The following is a 19,072-nucleotide window of genomic DNA, read 5'->3' as shown; positions in this document are numbered from 1 at the left end:
CTCTGGGTTATACTTATGTGTACTCCTGAAAAAGGGATAATACTGCAAAGGAAAAAACTATGAAAAATGGTAACCCTTTCACCTATATTTTGCACAGAGGGTAGGAGTGAAAAGGTGTGTTTTTTGTTGTTGTTGTTGTTTTTTTAAAAGATTTTATTTATTTATTTGACAGAGACAGAGATAGCGAGAGCAAGAACACAAGCAGGGGGAGTGGGAGAGGGAGAAGCAGGCTTCCTGCTGAGCAGGGAGCCCGATGTGGGACTCGATCCCAGGACTCTGGGATCATGACCTGAGCTGAAGGCAGCCGCTTAACGACTGAGCCACCCAGGTGCCCCAAAAGGTGTGTTTTTAGTGAAAGCCATCCCACAGTGTGTGCCAAATAGTGCTTACTTTTTTGCCAACCCCCCAACACTTCCAGACAATAAAACCCATAAATTCCTTTATTCTCATACCTACTGAAAGGCTTAATACAGAATTAGACTGCACCCTCATTAGGTATGTTTCTATCCTTTATTGTGAATTTTATCATTTTAATCTTAATAAAATGAATTTTAATCAGCCACCAACCTAGGAAGCTCCACTTGAACCCAAAGCTGTTTTGCAAGCAAAACAGAAACAAGGGAAATAGTAAACTAATTCTCAATAAAGCCACAGCATCTGAAAGAAAAAACGCCTAGAGTTTGACACCTAGGCAAGTAACTCAGATCTGTATCTTATGAACAAACCCAAATAACACCAACTTCAAGCACACACTAAAGACTGCAGAGATTAAGAAACAGCAAACTTTTCAGCACAGACATAGGCCAAATTAACTGATGCTAATGACTGTTGCTGATACAAAGACAAAAGCAAGCCAAGAAGAAAGCAAGCATAGGAATCAAAGATTCTCAAGCCTGGAGAGCTTTTCTAAAGTACACTTCCTGGGATCCACCCCAAACTAGTCCTATTGGAATTTCTGAGATGCAGACCCAATACCAAAATTTCTTCACAAGATTCCCAGGTGATTTTTTTGTGAATCCAGCAGTGAGGATCACTGGTATAAATACAAAGAAGGTATAAAAGAGGAAAAGGAGAGAGGAGGCAAAAAGACCTTCAGAAAGCGCTAATCACAATTACCAACTTCTGTTTAAAGGGATCAGCTTTTCCTTTTAAATCATGCTCATTAATTTCACAGTACCCCCCCCTACTGGTCAGGAAGGATATATATTATTCTTAGAACTATGGTACAGAAGAAATCTCCCATTTTATTAATTAGTTGAAAGAATATGTCTAGAAGCAATTAGCGAACCTTCATTATTTATTTTCTTATAACAAGTATAAAATGATTTGGCAAATATTGTAGTGGCAAAAATGTTTTAAACTTAATCTCAACACTTCGGAGCAATTTTAAAAAATGTATCACATTGTTTATTTCAAGGTTTGTCATCCTTGACACTACTGACATTTTCAACCAAAGTATTTTTGGTTGCATGGAGCAAACTCTGAATGTAAGCAGTTTTTACACTATTCAGTAATAACTTTTTTGACAGAAAAGGCTGTTTCAATGTAAATTATGAATTTTTCAAATCATCTTCATTTAGTACTTTTGTTACATGACCATAACTCTTTGTCTTTTCTGTTTCAGGATGTTTTGCAGCATCCCTGGCCTCTACTAGATGTGAGCAGCAGCCCTTCCTCAAAGTTGTGAAAACCAAAAACATCTCTACATATTGTTAAATGCCGCCCTCCCTGGCCCCCAAAAGGGGAGGGACAATATGGCATTCAGCTGCAAATCAGTGAACTATCCAATTCACATGTTCCCGAAAAATTGATAAAAAATATTTTTTACTTAGTGAAAGATGACCCACTTACTAATTAAATCTAAAGTTCATGAATTTTTGTATACCAGGTTCATAAAGAATATCTCATAAGAACTATAGTGAAGATTTATTTTTAAATAACTATGGAATTTGTGTGTACATGAATATTCTAATTTCTTTTCAATCTAATCATCTTGTGATATATAAATCTATGCAGTACAACAGTTTAATCAACATATGCTGGTTGCTTTATTTAATTTTTCACTTTAAAGATAAGACCAAAATCAAAACCTTTGAACTTATTATACTTTTCAACCTGAAAGAATCAAAGAATAGCTACAACTCTAAAATAGCATCAATAAATCCAATATTATTCTCATGAGTATCAACAGGCTATACTGAAACAAGGTTAAATATAAATATCTTACTCTGTACTTAATTTGAAGTGTTGCCACTGAAATCAATTACAGATGTTTATTCTGAAAGATGCTACTATGAAGGTTGCAGACTCAAATGCTGATAATGGTTATTCAAAATTAAATTTATGGAATACCCAGAAAATAGGCTGAATTTGAACCTGTAGATAGTTTTAAAATACTCATTACCAACAATTTTTTAAAGACATAGAAGGCTATTGTCTTCTATAATTGGGAGTTTTAAAATCATCTCCCTTTAGTGCTTTCAATTGTCACATGGCCATAAACCAAAGACCCAAATAACTTCAAATGATCACAGATACTATTTAGGCAAAAACTCTCATGTGTCAGTACTTTTAATGTTGTGTACATCAAATTATAGTAAAAAGATGACTATAAACAACATGCAGCCCCTCTATTTTCATGAACAGCACAACAGATTACAGTAAACCGAGTTTATATTCCACCATCAAGTGTGGTTCTCCCATTAGTTCACTTTGTGACGGGTCTGAAAACAAACAAAAACAAACATATTAAAGATTCTCAAAGAAAAGATAAATTCAATGATTCCACTTACATGAAAATCTATAACAGGCAAAAGTGACAGAAAACAGACCAGTGGTTGCCTGGGACCAAAGGTGGGGGACTGACTGCAAAGGGATCTAGGAAACTTTCTAGGGTGATAAACATTTTATATCTTGACTGGGGGGACACTTACACAACAGTACACATTTGCTAACATTCACAGAACTGTACACTTAAAATGAGTACAATCTATTGTATGTCAACTATACCTCAATACAGTTGATTGTAAAAAAAAAAAGCCAACAACAACAGATTGAAAAAGTTCTCCTTTTTCAAAACTTAAGTTTTCCAATGGCTTCCCAGATGATGCTAGGAAACAATCTCTAATTAAAAGATTGAGCAGTCCCTTAAACTAGTTCGCAAAAACATTTTATTTCTATTGTTTTGTGCTCTGTTACATACACATACACAAACATAAATCAGAATTTAGGACCAAGAAAATCTTTAAAATCTTCACTATCTTGTTTTTAGAGAGCAATCAGACAAAAGTCTTATTTTAACTGTATAGTACATATAAAAGAGCTTTTAAAATTAATGCTAACAGTAAGCTTCCAAAAAACAAAGCATTTTTCCGTTTCTGCCTCCTATTAGGATAAAAACCCAATGAACTATAAAATCAGTTTGTAAAAAGAAATAATCATCCACATTAAAATAATGATTACAGGTCTGGATGTTTCCTCACTGATCTCCTAAGAGACTAGAGATTATTGTGTCACATCAGTTCAGCAATCTATATACTCTCCACACTGATCACACAACAAAGCAGCCTTAGCAACAATTGACACTGCTATACTTAATAATAGCAAAGTAACTGCTATGTATATAATAGGCATTCAAAATCTAAACTTATTAAAAAAAATGCCTCCACAAGAGTACAAAGGATAGCCAAAGATGTTTGCTTACAGCACTGTTTTGTGTTAAATGAAAAAAGAGGGGCGCCTGGGAGGCTCAGTCGGTTGAGCGTCTAACTCTTGATTTCAGCTCAAGTCATGATATCAGGGTCATGAGATTGAGCCCAGTGTCGGTCTCCGCATCAAGCATGGAGCCTGCTTAAGATTCTCTCTCATCCTCTCCCTCCCCCCACCCCACTCACACACACGCTCTCTCAAAAATTAAATTAAATTAAAATGTAAAAATTAAGCAAAAAAAGCATCCAGCAATAAATGCATTGATGTATCATACATACTGTAAGATACACAGTATGCCAGTTGTGTTAAAAAAAAAAAAAAAAAAAAACCACTAAGCAATGCCAAATATTTCTGACAATATATATTCATATGAAGACACAGAAAAAAGTCTGGAAGGAAATATACTAAATGAAAACAGCAAGTAACTGAAGAATAAGGGAGAGTAATGGGCTTGGGGGTAATCATGGAGGACCCGAGTTTCAGCTGTAATGTTTTAAATTGTTAAAGAATACAACTTTCTTTTAAACTCTATTTTAAGCTTTGACTTTAATAAACTGCATGCTTATTAAATAAATCATGTACACCAGAAAACAACAGACCACATCAGCAAGGCAACAGCCTGTGGTTCCAGAGCCTTCTCTGCCGCTACCTTGCTGTGAGACTGAGAGGGAGGACTGAGCCTCACTTAAAGTCAGGGAACTGGAGTAAACAGAAGACCCCTTTCAGCATTAAAACTCTAGTTTAGACTTTACTATTGCCCTCCTCATAGTCCCTTCCTTTCCTTGTAAAATGTGCAGATTTTTCTTGGCCAAGTACTTCCCTGAAGAGCAAGCAAAACCCTATCACTTCAACACTTAATTCAAAACCCTCCAGCCATATGGGCCTTCTTAACACACTCTTCTGTGTGTTGGGAGACAATTCTCCATGGGTTTCTCAAAATTCTCTAAGTCTTAGATACCCTGCCTGCCTTTGTTTTAGACTCTTTTTCCAAAATTGTTTCTAAAGTAAACAGCCTAAGACAAAGATCATGACTCTTCTGGAGCCCAGAACAGAAAGGCTTATTTCCAGGGTGCCTGGGTGGCTCAGTCGGTAAACATCTGTCTTCAGCTCAGGTCATGACCCCAGGGTCCTGGGATAGAGCCCCGCATAGGGCTCCCTGCTCAGGGGGAAGCCTGCTTCTCCCTCTCCCACTTCCCCTGCTTGTGTTCCTGTTCTCACTCTCTGTCAAATAAATAAATAAATCTTTAAAAAATTTTTAAAAAAAGAAAGGCTTATTGCTTATCATAAAAGATTCAGATGTCCTTATCTGGGGTTCCTCTACCTGTAATAAAATACACCGTAAATGTGGCATCACCTGACCCTCTTCTTGCTACTCTGTGGGAGCTGGGGCTCAGGGAACCAAAAGGAAAGCTGACACTCCAGCTACTGCTATTGCTGAGTAATAAACTGTCCTTTGACTCTAGGAGGCTTGTCTTCTGCCAGGATCTATGAAACCGTGGCAAGCTAACCTGTAGCTTATAGATAAGAAAACATCTTAAAACCCTTCAGAGTTCTTCAGCTGTTCTCTCAGGTTACAGACCTTGAACATATTGCTTCTTCTGCCTAAAATATTCTTCCCTCTACTTTTTAATTAACTAATTCATACATCTTTTAGGAACCAAGTTATGTGTCATATTCCCAGAAGTGCCTGTCTCTCCCATCCAACAACAAACTATACCACTATCCCTTTTTATTCCTAGAATTTATCACAATTTGTAATTATATGTTTGCATTTATCTGTTTAATGTTTACTTCCCCAGGTAGAAAGCAGTTTGTTTTGTCACCACTGTATACTTAGAGCCTAGCCCGTGCCTGACACATAATAAATATCTGACTGAGTAAATGCTTAACAAGCACCTCTCACTTTCTTTATACAAAATTACAGAAATTGATTTTTAAATGAATGTATTTTTATAACTAATTTCAAGATAAAAATATACAGACATGAACTATCACCTTGCTAATGTAAAATGAGGTATAAGTTCAATGTAAAAAGCTTAGGCATTGTAGATTTCCCTGCATTCAGAAAGTTCCCTCAGGAACGATTCTCAAAGGGGAGGCTCACTAGACTTCCGTTGTGTCCACAGCATTTCCTTACCGGACATCAGCAGCCAAGCAAAACTAACATAATTTAATCCTGTTGGGTTTTTCTGTTTCTCCTGAACTGCTGGGGCATAATGAGTAGATGCAATACTAAATAGAATTATATTTGCTTATCTTCCTCAGAACCAGAAAAAACAGAGGATGCTGTTTGGATTGTTCTTACTTAAAAGTTATTTATCTTATATATAATAAAATTATCCAAGGAACTTTATTAAAAATGACAGATTCTTCTTTCCTATTCACCACCTATAGAAGCACAAAAACTCTTTTGGGGGTGAGAGCTATTTTTTTAAAGAAAACGTTTCTTATTTTTCCTAGTCATTTTAAAAACTAGTCATAACCCACAAATATTTTGAATACTGAAACAAAAATCATTGTTTAAGCTACCCTTATACTATGTTAGACTCACACATCAGACTATAAGCGCAGGACATGAAATAAAGGACTATCATTAGTTGACTGCTAATGACTATAACCTCAGAACTCCGTAAGTAACTTTCACCTTTAAAACCAGTTCAAGAGGGGCACCTAGGTGGCTCAGTCATTAAGCATCTGCCTTCGGCTCAGGTCATGATCCCAGGGTTCTGGGATCGAGCCCCCACATCAGGCTCCCTGCTCAGCGGGGAGCCTGCTCCTCCCTCTCCTACTCCCCCTGCTTGTGTGCTTGTGTTCCTGCTCTCCCTATCTCTCTCTCTGTCAAATAAATAAATAAAATCTTTAAAAAAAAAAAAAAAACAGCTAAAGAACAGTTATTATCATTAAATTTTGTCTTGCTGCAATGAATAAACATAAGTGAATCAATCCAATGAGCTATAAGCTCTGTAAGGATGAGGATGCTATCGTTTTATTTGCTTCCGTTGCCTTGTACATTATTAGGGCTCCAAAAAAAGGTGCTAAATGACACTCACCATTAAGAATATCTTCAAATCCAATAGTCTCATCATTACCCCTCAAAATATCCAGTGAAAGGTTTGAGCTTGGAAGAAATGGAAGACGCTGTACCTTCAGGAAAAATATGAAAGGGCAAGATTAGAGAAAACCAAGGGGAGAAAGAAACAATACATAATCTAATTTCATGCTCCTCATTCTTTACTGTAAAATTCACAAAGCTATAAATAAAACACCAATATAACCAGTGGAAAAAAACACCAGTTCATATTTTAGACCCAAACCAAAATTCTTAAAATTCCTCAAAACTTTACTCAAAATATATAAAGACACTGAAAATTATAGTTTTAATTAACACTTAATAATCCCATCAGCTTTGCATATATTTTGGGGCTTTGTTTCTGTCCCAGGAAAACCACAGCATACATGTGATGAAATGCCAAAAACCCAAGCACCTAACGTCATATCTACTTCCTAATAAAAGTGGGATGATCAAATTCCTGAAGAAATTCCAACTCAGTAAGAGCATTATTCTACTTAGTAAATTGATTACTTCAATTTGTATGTTGTTTTGTATTGCTCATTGTAAAAATGTAAGTTATGACCCTTTAAAACAGTACTGGTAACCAGAAAGGAAGACCAAAGTCACTTGTGGGGCCTTTAAAAAACACAATACTATTCTCAACTAGTGGTATCTACCTTTTTCAAGTATTAAATATATATACTACAGACTGGTATGTAAGTATATAGTGGAGCAAGCATGGGTTGTGGAGTCAGAGACCTGGACTCAAACTCTTCTACTACTTACAATACTATGACTGTGTTTAAGTCACCTGATCCGTCTCACCGTCAGTTTCCTCATCTGTGAAACAGGATAATACCACCTTCCTCTCAAACATGCTGGATGATGTGGTGTAAAGTATGTACTATAGTATAGTCATTGGCATAGACTTGCTATTCAATAAACTTTTATATAGCCAAAACAAATTTTCAGTTTTCTCTGTTCTTTGTTAGTTGTCTAGCAATTATAATTGGAAACAATGCAGATTATTTTGGATATTGACAAAAGAATGCCAAGAGTAGTAATAGGTGGTCCATGACTATAGATACTAGTATTTTAAAATAACCCTTCTTTCTGCCATCTTTCCGTGCTGCCATAATGGTGTGCATGAATGTCCTGGCAGATGCTCTCATGAGCATTAACAATGCTGAAAAGAGAGGCAAACGCCAGGTTCTTATTAGGCCGTGCTCCAAAGTCATTGTCCAGTTTCTGTGATGATGAAGCATGGTTACATTGGCAAATTTGAAATCACGGATGATCACGGAGCAGGGAAAATTGTCGTGAACCTCACGGGCAGGTTAAACAAGTGTGGAGTGATCAGCCCCAGATTTGATGTACAACTGAAAGATCTAGAAAAATGGCAGAATAACCTGCTCCCGTCCCGCCAGTTTGGTTTCATTGTACTGACAACCTCAGCTGGCATCATGGACCATGAAGACGCAAGACAGAAACACACAGGAGGGAAAATCCTGGGATTCTTTTTCTAGGGATGTAATACATACGTGCAAATAAAATGCCTCAGTGGAAAAAATAAAATAAAATAAAAATAAATAAAATAATCCTAACTTTGAAATCTAAGGGTGCTGTTAAGATTATTTCCCCAGGGATGCCTGGGTGGCTCAGTTGGTTAAGCATCTGCATTCGGCTCAGGTCATGATTCCAGGGTCCTGGGATTGAGTCTCACATCTCATCAGGGAGCCCGCTTCTCCCTCTGCCTACTGCTCCCCCTGCTTGTGCTTTCTCTCTCTCTCTCTCTGAAAAATAAATAAATCTTTAAAAAAAAAAAAAAAGATTTCCCCCAAGAAAATATATCCATATTTAAAATATTTTTAATTACTAATGGCCTATAGAGTTTAAGATGAAAAAATTTCTTTAGGTTGTCAAAATTAGAAAAAATATATACATATATATTTTAAATATTATACATAAAATAATAATTATATATTAAAATAATATATTTTATTTCTATTTCTAAATATATATATATTCTTTTTTTCTTTCTTTAAAAGGAAAGTAGGGAGGATAGAGAAAGAAACAAAAATGGAGCTTTTAAGTTAAACCAGACAGTAAGGGGCCCGGTAGGTACAGTTTGATCAGATATAGTCTTGAGAAAGTACCAAAAGCAAGGATGAGCAGGCAGTTGTTATACATCCCAACAAGCAAGAACTGCAATAGTACAGGGATAAGGGGAAAAAAGGATAAGGGGCAGAATTCTGGGCAAGGATTTTTGAATTAAATGGGATTAAAATTTTAAGCCTGAAATATAAGCCACAGCTGGAATGTGAGCAGTAGGAAAATAAAAGGAAGCTAATGATTCTGTGGCAAGCTTGCGTTTTTTCAATCCTCAGAATAACCCTAATAATCACACACTGTTGTTACGGTTAACTCTACTTCACATTAAAAACAAACAAATGACCTGAGGCTCGGAAAGGTCTCTAATTTATTTAAGTTCTTAAGGTTAGTAGATGGTGGAGCCAAGATTCACATCCAGGTTATTCTGACTTAGAGCCACACACACTCTTTTAGAACTTGATTGTTAGAAAAAAGTTCTGAAATAGCTTCCACAATGACTTGGCCAATACAGTTGACGGTATTAATAGAATTTACTGAAAAAGACACAGTAGTAGGAAGAACATGTGCAAAAGCCAAAAGGTGAGAGAAAAACTTAGTCAGGACATGCAAGTAGTTTTAAGAGCTATCAAGTATGGTGGAGAACAAGGAGATGCCAATTCATGGACTCAGCCACATTAAGGTGTTGAGTTTTAATTTGAGGGCAAAGTGAGGGGAATGACATGGTCAAATCTGTATTTTATAAAAATTACTGTGGCTACAGCATGTACAATGGATCAGAGGGCAGTAGGGGTAGGTGTCGCAGTGATCTGGATGAAGTACAGTAGATGATCAAAACCAATGGTGAGAAGATCTAATTGACTAGACGGTGGGAGGTATGGTTCGGGGGTAGGGATGTGGTGCAGGGTGAGATAACCAAAGCTCATGCTCCAATCTCTGCCTTAGGAAGCAACCTATTCATACGTGATGCAGAGTATGTGAGGAATAATGAGTTATTCTGTACTTATACATGTGAAATCTGAAGTGCCTGTGGACTTCCAATGGAGAAGTCTATAGGTTTACAGCTCATGAGAATTAAAACTTGGCAGTCATCAACATATAAATGATACCTGAAGTCATAGGAATAGATAGGAAATAACAGGACGAAAAGAGGACTGGAGATGGGAACTAACAAAACAGGTATTTCAAGGTACAGAAGAAAGCAAAAGGAACCTACGCAGAAACACCTGAGAGCAAGGTTTCAGAGACGAGGGGATATCAGGAAAGTGTGGTGTCCTAAAAGCCCAGGGAAGGAATCACTGGTGTAACATACCACAGGGAGATCAAACAAAAGAGGGCATACGGATGTCCACATTGTTCAAGAGCAGTTTCACTGGTGTGATGGGACCCAGAAACAGTGGGTTGCACTCATAGTAGGTAAAGGAGCATACACAGCATATACAGCAAATGGAGGCAACTTTAAGACGCTCAACCTGCAAAAGCACACTCAGTGAGAGAGAAGGTGCTATAAAGAGACTGACAGACGTTTTGTTTTAAAAGACAAAAAAGGTTAGAATGTATGTAAACACTGCTGATGAGTCTGAGCAAGTTGAAAGAGGATGAAGATATCAGCTATAGAAAGGATCCATGAAAAGGGAATTCCCTGACATAGTGTGAGCATAGGTCAAGGACAGTTCCTACACACTTGGAAGGACATTTCTGAAGATCTTATTCCTAACCAACAGGTGCACTCAGCTATATACAAACTGCCTATATACAAACATACCACCACATGGATATTCCTAGAGGCATTTCAAATTCAACGTAACTCCCCAAAAAGAGAAAAAAATGAAAGTAGATGCAGGTAAGTTTTGGCACTGAGCTCGTAATTTGAAGTTTTCCACTTAATGTCTTTTTTCTCTATAAAGTAGAAATCGAGGTCATACCCTGAAACGGGCAAAATAGAATAGGCTATAGAGGAGAAGAGAAAGTAAGGGTTATAGGGCTAGTATTGGAAAAGAGTCCTTCCAATCCATAGCAACATACATGTGGAATGTATTATAACTGATATCCATAAACTCACCTGCTGCACTGCCTTGAACTCCATTTGTAATTTTAGTGGAGCAAACAGACCCTGGATGTTTCTTAGTGTGGAAAAATTCATTTTATCTTGGTTGAGCTGGAACTACAATGGCAAACAATGTAATTTTAAATGTTACACTTAACATTGTTTTCAAAACAGCACTGTTACATATGTAACACAACACTTAAAAGAATTTTAATATCCATAACTGAAATAAAAACAAAGTACTTTTATTAATTTCTTCGAATATATATGTCTATGTTTTATTCAGCATGCAGGTGTACTTCACCAACATAAAATTACCACCTAAAATTTGAATTTACAAAACTGATAAATTAAGGAATGTTTTTTACATTGCAAAAGCATATTTACAAAATATTTCAGTGCTTTTGATTAGAATTACCACAAAACTGATAAAACAAAGGTATAAATAAAATGAGATCTAGAAACAGTTATATACAAGTGACAAAAATACTGAATTTCTAAGTATGCAAGTATATAATTCAAAAGATTTCACAAAAGAAATAGTCAAACCCATGATACCACCCTGTTAATTAGGCTACAAAGTTTACACCCCACTTTTTGGGGTAAGAGATTCCCGGGTGGCAGGAGGACCCAAAACTCTAAAGTTTGTCCAGTTTGTATTGGGTGCTAATAGGCAATTTTTTTTCTGGAATCACACTTTTACTAAACACTAATATTACTTCTAAAAAACTTTTCCTGCAATTTAATGTACTTCAGGCAAAATGAATCAACTTGACCCATGAATTCTAATCATAGTTTCCCAAAATGTAATGGATACTATTTGCAGATAGACGGCTACAAAGGCCTGAATTAAGATTATTATAGTAAGATAATGTGACGTCTGTGATCATTTTTCATTACACTACATTCTCTTGATAAGATTTTAGGTCATGGGGGGGGGATAATTTTGATCAAAAACCTATTGAGAGATTAGTAACCACTTTAGACATGACCTGGGGCCATATACATGAAGTCTGAGGTCAGATACCCAGCGATATGGTTTTTAATTACTTTAGCTTGAGTATAAAATTTTAACAGATGGTCCTTACAGAAAACATGCAATATTTTACTATGGGTATATAATCTGAAGTTCTCACTGAAAGTTTCCTTTAAGTATTGAGTTATTCTTATAAGTAAATACAGTTTTATGTAAAAAACTCAATTTTATAAACTTTGATGACTATACCCACCTTGTAATATGATGTCAAACTGCAATTATCAATCAACATGTACTTAATTATTAGCAACCACATGCAAAATTAGAATCAGGCTCTGTGGCAATATACCACAAAACGGTCTACCATGGAGAAGGTTATATAATCTAGTTGGGAAGACATTACATATAGATCAGGGCTTCTCAACCCTTGGCATTACTGACATCTTGGGCTCGTAATTATTTGTTTTGGTGGATGGGGACTATCCCATACGTTGTAGGACGTTTAGCAGCATCTCTGGCCCCATCCAATTGATGCCAGGACCAAAGACCCTTCTCTCCCAATACTACTTGTGAGAATCAGACATTGCCAAATGTCCCCTGAAGAAGGTAAAATCATCCCTAGTTGAGAACCACTGGTATGAATAATGATGCTCATCTTCCATCACTATCACTACTACAGCTCCCAATCATGGAGAGCTACTATAAGCCAGCATATGCCAAGACATGGGCTATTACTAACTCCATTTTACAGATGAGGAAACTAAAACTTAAACAGAGATTAAGGAACTTGCCCAAGTTCATATAGCTGCTAAGTATGGTGTCAAGAATCTAAACCTATATAGTTCAATTATGTAACCCACGCTAAAGGACTTATAATAGTTAATAAGTGCCACAGAATTTCGAGAGACTGCCATTAGCTGGTTAAGTGATTAAGGAGACTACACAGAAGCAGCTGATGTAAACTGAGTCTCAAATGATCTATGCAATTTTTTAAACTCTTCACCATTTGGGCCTGTCTCACTCAGATTTGTCCAAGTTTCTCTTAACATGTATTGCTCAGAACTAAATCAATATTCCAAATCTAACGGCCAGGCTAATACTTGGGAAAGTGAGACTGTAATCTCCCTTGATTTGAGACCCATCTTATTAATAACAACACTGCACCATCTTCCTGAAGTAGTGTTAAGATACCTTTCTTCTTGCTCTGAACGTGTATTTAGAAAGTCTTTAAGTTGTCTTTAGAACATGTATACAGGCTATCTACCCTCTTTGGGAGTGACCCTTCCCTATCTACTAACCTGGTTAATACTGGTCTAAAACTATTCTAATGTATGCTCCTCTACAAAGCCTCCCACTAGCCCTATGCACAGGTGGTTGCTCCATCTTGGCCCTCTATACCATTTTATGAAGCCCCTATCCACTGCCTGTCTTCCCATTAAATTTCCAGCCCCTCAAGGATGGGGATTATGTCACATTCATCTGTGTACCTACTGTGCCTAGCAAGAGGATATGTCCCTCAGTAACTTGGAGATGTAGGGCTTGAGAAAGAGGTCAAGGCTAGAGATGTGGACTTGGAGGTCAACAGCAAAAATGGCAGAGGAAAAATATAAAAGAAAACAGGGTCATCAAATAAGGAAATATTATGAGAGGAAAGGAAAGGGGGATTGGCCTTTAGAAATGTCCATAAAGGGGTGTCTGGCTGGCTCAGTCGGTAGAGCATACGACTCTTAATCTCAGGGTCGTGAGTTCAATCCCCATGTTGGGCGTGGAGCCTAGTTAAATTGGTCCATAAAAAAGGCAAAAGAACAATGTGTAGAAAAAGAGCTTTAGTGAAGTAGTTTAATGATAATCCTACTCTACAAGGATACTGAAAATAAGTCCTCATATTCTTCATGGTCAAATGCTCAACATTAAAATTGTCTTAATAAATGAAACCACGTAAGTATTACTAAAAGTAATCTTCTACTAGAGGATAAAAATAAAAACATAGATAACATACTTACATTTTTTTCTGATAATTCAAGAGGATGACTGGGCAAAAGTTCATTTTTCACACAAGGAAGGCTAAAGAAAAATATTTAAGAGAGAGATTATAAATCACTCAATACCTAAAGCTCAAAATTGTATCAATAGGTGTAACTACAATGGAACGGCACAAGTGAGGTTTTAGGACGACACTTCTGTAGCCTGATCGTGGCAGTGGTTGTAGAAACTGACATATGTATTAAAATTCATATTACTATGAATTATAACATAATGAATTATATAACATTAAAAAAAAGGTCAAATTTACTATATATGCTAATGGTTTTAAAATGTATCGATTATAGGGACACCTGGGTGGCTCAGTTGGTTAAGCATCTGCCTTTGGCTCAGGTCATGATCCCAGGGTCCTAAGATGGAGTCCTGCATCGGGCTCCTTGCTCAGCGGGGAGCCTGATTCTCCCTCTGCCTGCCGTTCCCCCTGCTTGTGCGCTCTCTCTCTTACAAATAAATAAATAAAATCTTTTTTTAAAAAATGTACTGATTATAGATACTAGTGGTTAATTCACTAGGGTGAGCCCTTCAAAAAACAGTGTTAAATGAAGCTCTGTACCTAGAAGAAATTTAATAAAATGTTTAAAACTACTATTATTTGGGGCGCCTGGGTGGCTCAGTCGTTAAGCGTCTGCCTTCAGCTCAGGTCATGATCCCAGGGTCCTGGGATCGAGCCCTGCATCGGGCTCCCTGCTCCGTGGGAAGCCTGCTTCTCCCTCTCCCACTCCCCCTGCTTGTGTTCCCTCTGTCACTGTGTCTCTCTCTGTCAAATAAATAAATAAAATCTTAAAAAAAAAAAAATGAAACTACTATTATTTGATAACATGCTTCCTGTATTATATTAAAAATCTAGGGGCACCTGGATGGCTCAGTCAGTTGAGTGTCCAACTCTTGGTTTCAGCTCAGGTCATGATCTCAGGGTGCTGGGATTGAGCCCCACATCAGGCTCCACACTCAGTGAAGAGTCTATTTCAGGATTCGCTCTCTCCCTCTTCCTCTGTCCCTCCCCGCACTCGCATGCCCCACCCCCTCAAATAAATAAATAAATCTTAAAAAAAAATCTACACCTCTTCTGTTTAGGTCTATACATATTCAATATTTAATGTATCTTTAATAAATACATGCTGAAAAATGTGTTTGACATTTATTGAATACCTACTATATAAGGTCATATATTGCTAGAACCAGACCACTGGTCTTTAACACTCTAGATATATTAAAGATGACTATCCTTATTGCCAAAATGGCATTTGAGAGCTGAAAGGAACCTGCAACAATTGTTTATTGAATATTGTCTTTGTACAGAACATTATCTTAGAAGCAGAATTTGAAAATGGTTCTGTTCATGGCTATCTTAAAGTCTAACCATGAAGAAAAAGGAGCATTTTATGTGGAAAAAAATAAATAAATAAGAAATCATCAGAACCTGGTTACTGACTAGTTTCATGAATTTGATTATACTATACCATAAATCAAATTATATCTCCAAATCCAAAGACTATAAACTGCACCTTTCACTAGAAAATGGAAAGACAATAATGAAGCATTATGTCTGTCCCCAGACATCAGTATTAGAATGACATTTTATTATAGTAACACCAAACTACCTTAAAGTTACATATAAAATTCAAAAATTCAAAACAGATGTTTACAGAGGTAGGCACACTACCCTTATTTGATTAAGCAGAAAAGCAACCTGCCAAAAAGTACCAGAAATTGAGACCTAAACATATAGAAACATGGAAGAAATCAAGGGAAGGGGTACAACTGTGTGCTGAAGCTAGAAAAATAAAGTAACAGCAGCTAACACTTACTGAGAGCTTATTAATGTCAGGTACTATTCTAAGTATTTTTCATGTATTAACTCATTTATTTCTCAAAATAAGATTTATACTATTTACAGCCCTATTTCACAGATATAGACATGAGACATAGAGCAATTAAGTTACCTTCCTGAAGTCATACATCTAGTAAACAGCAGAGCCAGAATCAAAACCCAGGCAGCCTACTCCTGAGTAGGCTCTTAACTGCTGTGCTCTAGTGTCTCCCAGAGAATTATTCCAGTAGTTAATAAGATAAGGAGACAAATGGCTTTCCATGTTAGCAGTATCAAAAAGAAGCATCCTACCAAATCATGCTACTGGGTAACAGCTCCTTGAAGGATGCCCTGTCCTGGGAACCCACTACTGTTAAGACACTTCTTCCATTATAGAAAACATCCACTCCCATCCTCCCCCAGGCTAAGGTATATTACTTGCTATGTCCCAAATTAAATATATATTTATGGTCTATCAAAATATTTAAAGAATACTGTGAAAAAAATCACAGAAACATCTTATTATAACAAAGTCAAAGTCACAATTCCCCCGTATACCCTTTTCGAAGAAGATCATGACTTTCAAAAGGTCCACTTGCTGAAAGTTCAGTAACTGGAATACTGTCCTTTAACTGAGATCCAAGTCCTCTGGCATTCTACAACACAAATAATAACACTATTAAATACAAAAATGTTTTAAAACTCACATTGAACATCTACGTAAAAAACAGTTTAAGCACTAGACAAAAAAAAGTAAAGTCTCTGCCCTCAAAGAGCTCACAGTCTAGATGATGAGCCTTGGCATTATGGTAGAGTGATTATACATGGTACACTAAATAATATCAAATTTGGGCGTAGGAAGGATTCCTGAGTTGATCTCTGAATATTGTCATATTGAAAGGCATTCCAGGAAAAAAGAACATGGGTAAAGAAGGTATAAAAGTATAAATGAACAAGCTATAAGTAGTTTGACCTGACCAGCTAACTACACGTCTAGTGAGGCAAAAATAAAGCAAGGCTGGCAAAATGAAAAAAACAAAAAGGCTTAAACATGCAAAGAAATTCAGGTTTTATTCTGAGATTGATAGAGAGCCTCTGAGGGTTATGGCCTTGATCAGATTTACTTTCATTGGAAAGATCCCTCACTTAGGATGGAATGATTAGCACAGAATGAAAAAAGCTGAAGACAGAATCCCAGGGAATACTATTCCTTAATGAAGAACAAGGAAGTGGGATTAAGAACAAACAGAATAGCTAGAAGAATGTGGTCACAGAAGCTAAGGGAAAAAAGAGACATTCAGAAAGTATTTGGTTTCTATAACAGGGTTCTCCCTATGAAAAATAAATCTAATCAGCACAGTATAAACAAAACCAAACAAAAACAAAGACTCACAGTATATCTGGTACTGGTGTATTATACCCTACACATCTATACCATAAAACATTTAATCATCAAATATTTATTAAACATCTACTATGTGGCAGGTACTCTGGTAGATGCTGAAGATACATGTCTACCTTCCAGGGTTTAGTCTAATGAAGATAGATTAAGCAAATAAAATGCAATAAACATTACAACAGGTAAAACACAAAAGCTGACTTTTAATCACTTGTTCCTCAAGTACAATATTGCTTTAATTCTGCAGAAAAATGTAAAACAGCTACAGGTATTTTGGTATCCACCTTACACTATTCTAGGAGAAACTATTCTGAGAAACCAGCATTTTAAATTGATTTCTTAATTTATCTGTGTATTTTATTTGGTCAGGTACTTTATCCTGTTCAGAGTTTCTTCAATCCACCACTCTACTTCAGGGTCTCACACCTGGATAACTTTAACAGCACTTGACTGGGTCTTGCCGTCCCTAGACTTTTCCATTTTCCAATTCTGCATATCAAGGTTTTCCTAAAACATATAATTTCCCCCACCAAGCTGTTATAAAACCTTTCACTGATTCGCCAATGTCTTCTCTGAAAAATAAAGTCCAACTCAAGAACCTACAAAAGAGTTTCCCCTACACAGAAGTCAAAGTTGATCAGGAAAAGAATCTGGAATCTAGTGTGGACTGTCTCTAACCTACTATGTGACTATAATCAAAGCATACAATCTCTCTGCCCCCATTTACTCATCCTTCCAGGTGCCTGAACTCTTTCCAGATCTAGAATTATATGATTGTACATTTCCAAATGCATCTCCTGGTACTTTCCCACATAAACATTCTCCTCCTCCCAGACTGCTTTATTATAAAATAACAGAAGAAAAGTTTCTTCTATGCACAAAGAAAAGGAGAATTCGGATTTCTGGGTTTTACTGTTATGATTTCCCCCAATTTCCTTGGTTAAAATATCAGGATTGGTACCTGATGTTTCTATTAAAGCAGCAGAGGAAAATAAGTCTATGAAAAGTTAAGTACCACTAGACCTCAAAGTGTTTATAAAACTTCTTCACAATAATCAGCAATATTACCAACAGAAACTTTCTAGATTTAGATGGCCTAGTATCAGAGTCAGTGGCCATGGCCATTCAGAAGTCTTTCCCAAGCATCACAACTTTTAAGTTAAAGAGAGAGAAAGGGGGTGCACTAACAATCCTGACAAACGAGGAATTACAACTGTCTGATTTTCCCCCAACTTCTGGAATACTCCAAGTTCCCCAAAATGTCTGTAAAGGTGAGAGATAAAAAGGAGACTTTATAGCTGGGTTTGTTAGCAAAGCAGTTCCGAGGTCAGGGGTGAGTGAGGAATTCGAGGGCTCTGGGCCCCCAGGGTTCGACCCTCATGGGAAGGGTAGTTGGCTGAACCGCACCACACACCACGGAACAACGCTACACTTTCGGATTTGTCCTTGCCAGCTCGGCGCCAACTACGGGGAAGGGGCCGGGGCGTGCTCGGGGACTTGGGGTTGAGTGGGCGCAAATCGAGAGAAACAAGTGAAGGGAATAAAGCCGAAGCGCTGCTCGCGGGACCCGCGCTGGAGCCCATCCCGGACGACAGCCACGAAACCCCCAACCCCGTGACTCGACAGATCATGGCGCCCGAGGCCGGCCTCATCCTCCCGCCGCCGCCGCCACCCCGGGACGAGCTAGGGGGAGGCGGACCATTCCTGCCGGGCCAGGGTCCCGAGCCCGCCGGGAACTCGGGTCGCTCAGGGTCTCACTCACCATCTTCACTTGCTCTGTGAACAGCCTCTCAGCCCCGTTACCGTCAGCCGGCCCCGCCGCTCACTTCCGTTTCCGGGGTTGCCCCCCCACATCCGCCGGAAGTGCGTCCGTCCGGGCGAGGAAGGAAGGAGGGCGCGGGGCGCCGGGAGGGAGCCGCGCGGGGCCG

General features: G+C 37.7%; 1 protein-coding gene and 1 pseudogene across 1 annotated transcript; one reads left to right on the top strand and one right to left on the bottom strand.

Moving 5' to 3' along the window:
• Nucleotides 1-1,279: 1,279 nt before the first annotated feature.
• On the bottom strand, nucleotides 1,280-19,054 carry POMP (proteasome maturation protein). The gene is made up of 6 exons (XM_081814781.1): nucleotides 18,907-19,054; nucleotides 16,304-16,401; nucleotides 13,896-13,956; nucleotides 10,932-11,033; nucleotides 6,759-6,852; nucleotides 1,280-2,723 (listed from the first exon to the last, which is right to left on the bottom strand). Exons 1-6 carry the CDS (start codon nucleotides 18,907-18,909, stop codon nucleotides 2,656-2,658), a joined length of 426 nt encoding a protein of 141 aa, XP_081670907.1. The 5' UTR covers nucleotides 18,910-19,054; the 3' UTR covers nucleotides 1,280-2,655.
• On the top strand, nucleotides 7,882-8,301 carry LOC102735023 (small ribosomal subunit protein uS8 pseudogene; annotated as a pseudogene).
• Nucleotides 19,055-19,072: the final 18 nt, after the last annotated feature.

Source organism: Leptonychotes weddellii, chromosome 3, assembly GCF_054177405.1.
Source record: "Leptonychotes weddellii isolate Sample4059 chromosome 3, ASM5417740v2, whole genome shotgun sequence".
Taxonomy (NCBI): domain Eukaryota; kingdom Metazoa; phylum Chordata; class Mammalia; order Carnivora; family Phocidae; genus Leptonychotes; species Leptonychotes weddellii.
Note: the sequence above shows the minus strand (reverse complement) of the source record. Positions and strands in the feature narration are given on the sequence as shown.

What these genes read in the sequence shown, in the direction of transcription:
- POMP (XM_081814781.1), bottom strand. An exon ending in TTGAATTATCAGAAAAAAAT is followed by an intron (nt 11,034 to 13,895) that starts GTAAGTATGTTA and finishes TTGCCATTGTAG; the next exon opens with TTCCAGCTCAACCAAGATAA. An exon ending in ATTTGAAGATATTCTTAATG is followed by an intron (nt 2,724 to 6,758) that starts GTGAGTGTCATT and finishes GTTTGTTTTCAG; the next exon opens with ACCCGTCACAAAGTGAACTA.